Raw genomic sequence first — 11,906 nt, forward strand, 5'->3', positions numbered from 1 at the left:
ACAGAAGTCTTTTTTAACGCCGACTGATGGGTAAAAATGTCAGAGGCCTCACCGAGGCATATTAAACGCACCATAGAGCGAGACGCGCAGTGAATCATAAAGTAAATAAATAAGTGCGACGCTCTCGGTGACCGATTTGTTGAGGGACAGCAACGCATCCGCTAGATACTCACTGGGGTGTCCGAGAATCTGGTCGGCGTTTCAGATTCAGCTTTTGCTTCTGCAGCGCTTTTGATTGTGAATGTGATTTTGTTTATGTGCCGCATTTTTCTGTTGAAAGACCAAACACAGACGTTCCGTTGTCACCGCATTGCTGCAGAAATTAGCGTGCCTATATGGAATATCAGTCGCACTTATCACATTTCTTGACTTGCACTTACCCCGGTCGGTGGGGTGAGTCAGTTGTTGAGGTAAGCCATGGCTGGGGCTGGCTCTTTGATATTTTGCCCGTTGTCAAACCATTAGTCACCGCAACGCCCAGGCAAGACCCTCCTCTAATCCTCTAATACCCACCAATTCGCTTGGCTTGACCAAGTGTTGGATCACCGTGGTCGGGTTCTAAGTAGCAAACCCGTACTCGTACCAATCACCGACTCCCATATACAGAAGACATCGTGACACCTCCGCCGCTTTCCCCTTTTTCAAAAATGTGACAATCAAATCTGCTATTCGATATACTGAGAAAAATATTGTGCAACTCTATATTCGTTGATTTGGTATTCAAGTGAAAATAACCAACATCTTTCTCTCCGTGTACAATTTGTATTAATTTTGAAATGAAACACGCGTATGTCACAATCACAACGAAACGAAAAAATAAAGAATTTAATATATATCGTGCTGTTTCTTTTCGGTTTATGAATCAATTAATACGGGAATGGGTGGCGGGCAATCGAGTGCTGAAATACTGAATGAAATGATGAACTCGTGCGCCCCTCCGTCTGGTTAAGTGTTTGTTCGTGTTCTAGAGCTCTTGTCGGCAAAGTTGAGAGCAGGTTGGATCGATAAATTCACTCGAATCGCAATGGTCTCTATTAATTGCTGCGAACCCAGAACTTTTTGGACCAACCTCTGGTGCTGCAGATGTGGAGATCAGCGTGGGTATGTTTGAACCGCCTTCAAGCCCCCAATCCAATTGCCCCCAGTGAAAAAAAGTCAATATAATTAATTCTTTTAAGACACATAATCTTTTATTTGAATAGTTTCTTGCTCTTTTTGTGGTTTGGTATGGTTTGGTTGTGTTGTGTTTCATTTTCGAATTTATTAGCAGCTTGGCTGGAATATACCGGATTTGACTTGCATCAGCCATCAATTGTTGCTTTTCGTTTCGGATTAAAAGCTAATTTGTCACATTGAAATTGGTTTTGTTTTATGTTACATTTGCTTTTTGCGCTTACATCGAATGGTTTAGCGAATGACAGTTGAATAAATTTGAAAAAATATCACTATTTAGTAAAGTATGTATACACACATAAGCTTGTATATAGTAGTATACTCTATTAATACATGTTTTAAGTTATTTTTAATGCATTTCGAAATTACATTCTTGGTTGCCCCCCTTGCTCAACATCACAATAATTGGTTTTGAAATATTTTCTTTGTCCGACACACATGCATGAATATTTATAGATATTTCCTATGCACACACTCTTTTATAAAATATAAACTTTAGAAATATAAATTCGAGGTTGTTTTTTGTTGTGTGAGTTTTGCTTTTGTTGCGTTCTGTGCAGCCAGGGGAAAAGGGGAAAGCAGGAGAACTTAAGGTATAAAGCTTTCTGGCCTGCAGCGTACTAAAGCAAATGATACAAATGCCAGAGGCAATCGAACATTTTCCATGCATTATGCATGGGGCGTGTCGATGGCTCCGACCTTTGGCCTTTTGCCGCCATCCATCTCGCACTTTAAATTAAATCTAATGAGGTATTTAGCTGCACGCAATGCCCGCGGTGTTCTAAAAAGCAAATTGACTTAATGGCCCAATAGCCCAATAGCCGTTGGCTAACCAAAGGCTAACTAACTGCTGACTGACCGCTGGACTGCTGGACTGCTGGTTTCTGGCCAACTGGAAAACCACCAACTGTGCACTGGCCAAAATGCATTTTCAATATGAAAATGCCGCCTGCGAGAGACGCTCACTCCAGTTGGCCAGGTGGAAAAAGCACTGCTCGGCACTAGGTGCTCGGTTTAAGACTACTCGGCTCTACAACTTAAAGGCTAGAATACACATATGCTTTGCACATTGACTTAATTAACTTATGAATTGAATGTATGCGTCTCTTCTTGTTTAGCCAGAATGTTTTTTTGGAGTTAAAGCTTTGCGGTGTGGATGTCTAATAAATATTTACAATTGCTTCAATAAATAATAAACTAGTTGGGAAGTTCGAAAAAGCTGTGCTGTCTTTGCTATTTTCCTGTGATTTTATCTGAGTAAAATGTAAAACATTAAATGTTCATATGCAAGTTGCTTAGGTACATTGATTACGATCTCAACTTGGATTGGCTTGGTTCCACTTTTCAGTTTGATATCCACCCTAAGATTATAACTCCCGTCACTCTCAATCATTGTTAATTTGACTTGTACACAGTTTTCTTCTATTTTTTAAAAGGTACTTTGTTTTTTGTTTTGTTTTTGTGTTACTTTAAAGCATCTCAAACTTTCTAGTTTGACTTTCTTTGTGGTTTCGTTTTTTTTGGCATGTGAAGCTTCTAGGACAGCATTTATCTGGTCTTAAAACTCAAATTCAAACAGTTGTCTTTGTTAATTGCTAAACTTACAAATTACGAATACTGTTCTTAGAATTCTTCAGCAAGCGAGTTTAGTGTTTGTCTACGTTCCTAAATGTATAGTTATCATAATTCCCCCCCTTCGTTTAAACCTCAGTGGGCAAACTCTGGCTCTGGCAGCCCGACTGCAGTTTCTTGGAGCTGCGGAAGAACATGTCGAAGAGCCTGGCACGCCGATTCTGGAACTTTTGGGGCGTGGTTGGTGTTATAGCAATGTGCTCCACAATGGTGATGCCCCGCTGCAGTTTGGGGCGCAGCGGTCGAGTGGGCGGTGGTGCAACTGCAGTGGGTGGTGGTGTGGCCGGTGGCTGCTCATCGGAGTCCGCTGAACCCCTGGCACCACCGAAATTGATGATAGTGCTGCAGCTGCTGTTGGGCCTCAAGGTCAAGGTCGTGTGCACCGGCACCTGGGAGCCGACCAGGGAGCTCTGTGGGGTGAGGTACCTGCAGCTGTTGCTGCTGTACTGCGACAACTTGCTGCTGTTGCGCTGCAACTGTGCCCCACCTGCAGCAGGTCCCGCGGTTCCGTTGGTCTTCACACTGCTGCTGCAGTTGCGCTGCAGACCGGACGACGAGTCCAGGCCAAACAGCCGCTTGACTCCGCGCCTCACCCGCTTATTCCTGTAGGCGAAAATGAATGGCGAACTGAGATTGGCCAGCAGGATCATGAAGATGGCCAGCTGCGAGGATCCGCCAAAATTGGCAGCCGTCAGCCGCGATTGCAGCAGTACCAGCAGTCCGAAGGGCAGGTACGAGACCACAAACATCACCACCACCAGGATGCTGATGCGGGCGGCTCTCGACTCCTCGCGGTACTTGAACAGCGAACTGGCGTTGCTCAGGCGGTGTCGCAGGGAGCTCATGTAGCTGAGAGCCTTGGGGGAGGCGTGAATGGCGGGAATCTGGAGGGCGTGGCCGTGTTGCTGGTGGCGCGGCGAACTGAAGTGCGGGTGATGTTGCTGGTGGTGATGATGCTGCTGCTGCTGATGTTGCAGATGCAACTGCTGCTGCTGCTGCCGCTGGGCGTGACCCAGAAGATGCGGCGAACCGCACTCCTCACTGAGGGAATCCTGACGGAGTTCCGTGTACTTGTGGAGATTGGGCGAGCTGTGCACCTGACGAATGCCCTGCAGACGATTGGTCTCCCTCAGATCCTGCGACGAAGTGCCCAACAGGGGCAGCTGCCTGGCGGAGTAGTTCCTCTTGATCTCACCACTGGCCGTTTGCAGAGTCAGCATAATATTCTGATTTCTATCAGACAGTGAGTGCTCCTGCACGGGCATCAGCTGAACTCCGGTTCCACTTTCCGCATCTGAGCCACCATCATCGGAGATGGTGGGCAGAAGGACTTTCGCGGCCGAGTCCCTGCGAAGACAGCTGGGCGAACTCCTCGGCTGTTGGCGCTGATCGATTTGCATTTGCAGACCGCCCAAGCCGAGGCTGCTGTTACCGCCATGCGAACTGGCCGAGGATATGGAATGTCGATGAACACACAAGCTATTGGAGAACTGATTGGCCTGGGCCGCCTGCTGGCCAGCCGTCAGATTCAAGGCGCTCTGCAGCAGCGGCGAAGATCCATTCTGTCGCATTCGCAGCCCATTGCCGCGCGCCTCACTGAATATCCTCCAGTACATGCCGCACACGAAGCCGAAGGGCAGCAGGATGATTACGATGAAGTAGACACTGGCGTACACCACTCCGAAAATACTGTTGGTGCTGCTGATGTTCAAGTACGTGACTGCCAGGCGGCGCTGTCTGCTGAACAGTGTGTCCGCCTCGAAGTCCAGGACTCGGAAGGCGGAAAGCGCTCCAAAGAGTATACCCACCACCCAGGTGAGTGCTATGAAGATCCAGGTTTTCACGCCCGAAATGCGACTGTGATAGCGCAGGGGATCCGTGACGGCGCACCAGGTGTCCCCCACCACGAGCAGCACTGCCAGAGCTCCCAGCGCAGCTGTCATGTCTATGGACCAACATCTCAGTTGGACGGGTGGCAAAATGGGAGCCTCCGTGGGTGAACTCTCGAAGGCCGAGAGGTTCTCCTCGTGCGTTTCGGTTTCGGTGATGACAAAGCCACCATCTCCGCGCTCATCGATGGTCAACTCGCGGCAGTAGGTGGCGTTGCACTTGAAGAAGGTCTCCACCGTATCGCCGTTTTCGCTGATGTTCTTTCGCACCACGACGCCATCCTGCTCCACCAGCTGGCCATTGCGACGGAGTATCACCTGATGGTTACCCGGCTTCGAGAAGAATTCCAGGGTCTCGGCGTTGGATGTGGCCACGTCCGCTGACTTGCCCGGCAGTCCCAGGAACAAAGTGGGGGCCAAGATGCAGCAGCCAATGAGATTGATGGCCAGCAGGTTGATCGTGAAGCGATTGGCGGTGGTCCTCAGGCCGGGCGTTATCCAAAAGGCACACAGCGCCAGCAGGTTGATCAGGAACGAGACGAGCAGCAGGGCCAGGATCAGGAGGTCTATGGCCATTCTTTATGCTGTTTTTCGATTACCACACATCACTTTACAGTTGCACAGTTGCACAGTTTCACAGTCACTTATGGCCTTTTATTGAATTTGGCTTTTTCGGTTTTGTTTTGGCTCTGCTTATGACACAAATTTCACTCGGTGTAAATCCGCTGTCTCTCGTCTCTTCACATTTGCAGCCAAAATATTTTCGGTTTTTTTTGTGTTTTCTTGTTGAATATCTTTTTTTTTTTCTGTTCAGTATTGTTGTATGCGGTTTGTTTCTTGCGAACGCTTGCTAATTTACGTGCGAGATTTGTAAAAAAACAATTTCTTTTATTTTGTTTAGCTCTCAAGCAGTTGCTTTTCCACTTGTGTTTATTATAATTTTTCGTGACTCTGACTGACTGACTCTACACTCAATTTTGTTCGCCGTGTATTTATCACGCGCACCGATCGCACGAGCACGATCTTCACTCCGAAGCGTTCCAAGCACAACTGTCGTGAGCGGTCGCCCCAACGCCTCCAAATATACGCGACTGCTCCCCAGCGGGTGCGAGCGAGAGGCGCCGCGGCGGTGCGAGCGAATCGGAGCAACGCCAACGCGAGAACGGGGAGCGAATTGAGCGTTTTGGAGAGCCACGAGAGTTCGATGTTGCTGCTGTTGTTGCTGTTGCTGTTGCTGTTGCTGCCACTGCCGCGATTTGCGATTCCCACGCTCCGACTTTGAAATTATGTTGCTGCAAGTGGCCGCTGCTCTGTTGCCAGCCGGTCTTTATCACTAGTGGTTGTTCTTGTTGCTGCTGCCACTGCTGCTGCTGCTGCTGCTGCTGTTGCTGCTGCTGCTGCAAGTGTTGCTGTTGTTGCTGCTGTTGTCCTAGTTCAGTGCGGCAGCAACACAAATTGTATAATCTGTTTCTTTTTTTGCAATGCCAATTGCCGCTTCACTTTTGCTCTGTATTACATCACTGGCTCAATGTTATTGCTGCTTGTGCGCTGCTGCTACTTGTGCTTTTCCATTTTCCAAGACACATTTTCTTCTGGCTTCTGCACAATTTCCAATGTGCAACACAACGGCGGCCGCGCTCTATTTTCTTAACCATAAAAATTGCATTTTTATTAGGCCGACTGCTGCTGCGAAATAAACAACAACAACAGCTGATGAAATTCCCACCGTTGGGCGCCGCCAGCTGCAAAAAAAAAGAGCGAAAGAGAGGGTCAATACAATTTGGAGCGAGACGGCGCACTTGGGGAGATATGTCCGCAAGATAAGGCACGGCTTTCTTATTGTTGTTTTGATTGTGAAATTAAAAGCAAATAGAAATAAACGCTGGACCAACATGATACAGCAGATTCACTCTACGGCTAACCAAAAACCCGCTCGGCAATGACTCAGAAAACATAATAATTCAACTTGGCAAACTTTTAAATCGGCACGCTCCCGGAATGAACGTATACAAATTGGTTATCGGTAGCTTGGCGATAAGACTTAAGTCCATTTTGTTTCCCCAGGGAACTGTCCAGAAGTTCGTCATTGGTACTAATAGTCAATTACCTTAAATCGGCATTGGAGCCACACCCACTCACCCAATCAGCCCCACACGATCGCCTCGCATGAAGGCTCTTGATTATAGCTAACTGTCTTTTTATAACTACGCATTATCCCCGAAGTCGGTACACAGATCGGACGACGATCAGCCGCTTACAACATGACCGGAGAATGGACTCTAATGAGCTCATCGCAAATTCTGCTCGCCGGTTCCCAGTACTCATAAAAAGTTTAGGGAACCAAGCCAAAAGTCATTGAGGTCTTCTTGGAATATATGCACAATTTACTAAATATTAATATAAAAGCATAAATTTCCGGGAAAAATTCAAAACAAAACCACGAAAAGTTCTGAATAATGTATCTAAAATTTATCGTAATTCTATAGTATTCGGCCACTTTATTTTTGGCAGTGCATTTCATCATTGCTACAGTTCTATGGAACACACGAGCCGAATATTTTTTCTGTGAACACGCGACCGGAGACTGTGAAAAATCAACAGAAAAGCAATTTTCTTCTGGGCATTTTTTTTTGTGTCAGGTCTGAGCGGCGTTTGCATGCCCTACTTACGCCAGAAGATATATATTTATTAATAGCAACGAGTCGTGAAAATGCCAGAAGATGCGAAATGAATGATTGCCGATAAAGATGGCGCGTTTAATTGCTGATTTGCCACAGGAATCATTGCGAGTAGATTTATGTATTTTAATTATGCTATGCCTTAATTAAAATATATATATAGATGAGGTTCTTTATCTGCGTATTATTATTTATAGGAATCAATATGAATGTTGATTTCAAGTGTGTTGGAAGAAGTAATTACACTATCTACAAGTTAACTTTCTCTATCGACTTTTATCGCCCACTAATCCCCTACGAAATCAAACATCCGCCCCTAACACAAAGTCTTATCAATGTGGAGCTCGATCAACGTCCACCAGCCATCGATCATATGGCCACGTTCCCGAACTTTTACATTTAACTAAAACCCATCCGAGCGGCACATCCACATCCATCCATCTACGGCGTGTGACGCTGAGTCAATAAGGCACCCGACTAATTCATATTTACTTTGGGGCCGATCTAAAGATCTTTCTGTGGGCATTATCTATGGCATTTTAAAGTGTGAAAGCGATCTTTTAGCGGCATTTTAGGGGTGTGAATTTAACGCTCGTTTTAACGCTACGCCCTTCGTTAGATACAGCGGGTTTGCGGCGATGTGTATCAAATTAAATCAAGGCGAAGCTCTCATTTTCCAGACTGTTATCTAAGGAAGGAAGTGTGGCTTTGATTATTTATTGATAGTGGAACACAAAAGGCAATTCGCAGTTGATCAAATACGAGTGCAGGTGCTGATAATACCCATATAGGCACTCATTGTTCGCCAATCGCCTTCCAAAAGGGAATCGCAGTAGAATTCACTTTGTTCTCAAATTAAGAGTTTCCGCACGCATGCAGACTCTGGGATTCCTCGAATTTGATTTATTTTATGGTGTAGAATACATCTGCGACTTAAGATCAAAGTCGCATTGCCGACTAGGTTTATATGTAATCTTACTGGGGTTTTGCGCTTTTGTTGTCAATTTAAACTATTCACTGAGTTTGTTATCTTAACAAACCTAATTTTAGTTGATTTTAATAAAAGTGCAACATTGAGAAGTTGGCAAAAATCTTACATAATTACAAGTGACATCACAGAGATAAAAGGCATCGAGTGAATGCCGCATTTTATATTAAATCTATTTAAACACAACTAAGTCATATATCACAGGGCTTATAAGTCATTCTACCCTTAATTTGGCCCTGTTGCAAAGAATATTTTATGGTCAGCGACAATTGCATCGAGATTTGTGTGGACAGGTGTTTGCAGTTCCGTCTGGGGGTGTGCATACCGTACACATACCTCAACTATCCCATTGTGAGTATCTGTGGGGTCGAGTTCCGAGTATACCTAAGTAACCGAGTATCGAAGCTCGGCTGTGTGAGCGCCGTCTGATGATCGGGCTAAGAATTGGCACCGGCTGGCCAATGCGCTCATTGGCATGACTCGGCGGAAAGATAAACTTAAAGCATGAGTAAACGCAAGCGGGAGGGTAGATCGCTACTCTGAAAAAAAAAAAAATACCCGGGAACAAAGTGCCAGTTATATTTATATGTTTACTGCCCCGGCCAATAACTTATTCACCCTGCTGACCAACTGAGGAGGCTGGTCTTTCGACCATCGCTGGGGGACTCACAGAGCACGTGATCTGCTTAATCGAAGAGCATGAATAACATGGAGTCCGAGTCCGAGATAAGGCCAAAACAGAGTGATTCCCAGGCCAGCACAAAGAGTCGATCCATCTGAGCCAGTCTATGTAAAAGCCGGTTTTTTTACCGCTTTTGTTTCGACTTCGGACTTCAGTTCGGGCTCAAATGTGACGTCACTCTTGACGTGGGCTTTTTTGTATGCATTTCGAGTGCTCGGCTCTGAAAAATATTTACATATAGTTTTTGCACTCGCACACGGACTTCAGTCTGCCCCACAAGACAGTGCACGTGTTTATCGATGAAATTAAAGCACTTAAGCCCCATAAGACTATAAAAATTCATATAAATGATATTTAACCCATATTTGTAGCCGAACTGATAATTTCATGTGTCCACTCCAAATTGGGTGCGATTTTCATGATGTGCAGCGCACAGAAAATGATTTCTTTCACTACTCAAGATTAAGTGTGCTTTGTCTGGTGTATTACCATCAGAATGGTGGTAATTAATGGCAATTATAACAAATTTATGAATACTTTATTACACAATTTATACGAAACTAGGTATGCATTTTTGATCTCCTCTAAAGCCAAAAGTTATTGTTTTAATGGTGTGTCGCCTACACGTGTGTGTGCATTCCCCCATTGCCAAAAATGGAAAACTTAATGCGATAGGGAAAGGCCCTGACTGAAGCAAAGCCATTAATTTACCGGACCATATGCAGTCAAGACATATACTTTTGGTCATCATGAAGCCAAGCCGCATGTCCTTGGACTGGTTAAAAGCCCATCAGGTCCGGCTAATAATGAGTTGCCATGTTGCCGGGCCCATTGAGTCATTTGATTGCATTGCCCAAATGGGGAAATTATCTCGAACCAATTTTCGGTTGAGCTATGGGGCTTTTGATTGAGGTGAAGACCTGATAAGAACTTTGTGGCAATGTCAACAAGCTAAGAACATTTTTGGGGTTTTAAGGTGGAGTGCAATTGCAGCAATGCATTCAATGCTTACAACGGACTTTGTCACATTTTCTGATATCTGGCATTGCGGGCTTGCGATATTATTTTATAACTTCCTGTCATATCATATAAAGCGTTTAGAATCCTGAAAGCATTATTATTTTTACTCGCGCTTAACAAAATGAAAACCTAAATACAATCATATTTTTGAAGATACACGAATGCGGCATAAATCAAATTTTCTGTGCCGGCTGCTCGCTTTTCTGGCATTTTAAAATACCATTCGCTATTTTAACACATATAACACATTTTTTGTTGAGTAGAGTGATTTCCGCAATGATGGGCCGGTCCGAGCAAAGGTGCTAATTTGTTTCACACTTAGCCAAAGTTTTGAGTGGCTCCTCCCCTAAGTAGGCAGTTTTATAATAATATTTAGCCCTGGTAAGTCTGCTAATTGACGGCTGAACGGCAGCCCTTTTAGGAAGTGAACAGGTGAGACAGGCGGCATGACGAATGCACTTAAATATATATTATTTGTTGAATAACACGAAATATTGACAGTTTCCGTTCGCTGCCTGATAAGATTACGTTTCGGGCAAACAGCTTTAATAGACAATCAGGGAGTTGAGCTTGGCTTCGGTAAATCCAATTCAATTAGCTTTGACCAACAGATCCCACTTTCCCCGCCCTGATGCGATTATGCCAATATGGGAATACGGGTATATGTGTATGGGTGTACTGATATTCGCCTTCTTTTATCCGCTTATAATTGAATCAAATGCGGCAAAGGGAATGGCTATAACGAAAGCGAAAGCAAAAAAGGCAAATATTGGCAGAACTTTTTATCTGAGCGATGTAACTCAGCTTTCCCTCCGAGTTTTTCCACTTCGTCGAGGTTTTACCCTACATTACGCTGCATCAATGCCCATAAGTATGACAAACTTTCCGCCACACAAAAAAACAACACAGTTTCCATAACAAATTGAAGTAGCGCTCAAAGCAATTGGTTGGAAACTTTTTCATGTATCTGTCCGAACGCATTAATATATTGTTTTTGCGGTTGGCGGAATGCAAATTAAAGAAGAATACGATTTAATTGTGAACATGACCAGCGCAAAAACAAAAAAGCACAGCTCATAAGGCAAACAAACCATTATAGCCAACTCAGTCACTCTCTTTATTAGTTCTAGTAGGAAACTTTTCCATTAACTCGTTAACTCTCTGTGTAACAACAATAGGCCGATGGCAAAACAAGTTAACATCGTTTTCTCCGCCGATGTCGTCTGGCTGTCATCAATTTCAGTGTCTGGCCCCTGGTGACGTTTTATTTCTCGAATGGAAAAATTGATACTGCAAAAAAAACTAAAAACTGAAAACCGTTGAGCTAAAGTCCACATAAATTGGGTATGTAAATGCTGAAATAGTCGCGTGTGGTTAATTCGACGCGACTCTATCTACGCGAAATATAAGTAATAACTGGGCAGCGTAACGGTTTAAATGCTTGGCTAATCTTGACCTCGAATCGAAATCGCTTGTCCGATGTCAAACCGAGTGCAGAATTCAGAATTCAATCAGTATCGATTTCCCAGCAGCAACAGCAGCAGCAGCAAAAGCATTGCTAACAAAGCGCAGACAAATTGCGTTGAATTCAATTAAAAACATATGAATTGGAGGACGCTTGACACCGCTGCATGTTGTATAACTGAAAAACCCTTCTTGAAACTAATACAATCAATTACCAAGTTCTGCTGGCCAGCAGCGTAATTAGTTGGCTCTGTGCACCTCGTCTCAATTACAGCTGGGAAACTTCAACTCCATGCCAAAAGGTGGAGGACTGACTGCATCTTCGAGCCAAGCTGGCCAATCCGTCGGCATTAATAATCCTCTTGTGGCTGCGCCTGAAT

The 11,906-nt window shown here is 44.7% G+C and overlaps 1 protein-coding gene across 1 annotated transcript; it reads right to left on the reverse strand.

Moving 5' to 3' along the window:
* Positions 1-1,164: 1,164 nt before the first annotated feature.
* LOC120452357 lies at positions 1,165-6,061 on the reverse strand. The gene has a single exon (XM_039636530.2). It carries the CDS (start codon positions 5,268-5,270, stop codon positions 2,874-2,876), a length of 2,397 nt encoding a protein of 798 aa, XP_039492464.1. The 5' UTR covers positions 5,271-6,061; the 3' UTR covers positions 1,165-2,873.
* Positions 6,062-11,906: the final 5,845 nt, after the last annotated feature.

Source organism: Drosophila santomea, chromosome 3R (genome assembly GCF_016746245.2).
Source record: "Drosophila santomea strain STO CAGO 1482 chromosome 3R, Prin_Dsan_1.1, whole genome shotgun sequence".
NCBI classification, from domain to species: Eukaryota; Metazoa; Arthropoda; class Insecta; order Diptera; family Drosophilidae; genus Drosophila; species Drosophila santomea.

Coding starts and splice junctions, on each gene's coding strand:
- LOC120452357 (XM_039636530.2), bottom strand. CDS start 5,270: ATGGCCATAGACCTCCTGATCCTGGCCCTGCTGCTCGTCTCGTTCCTG.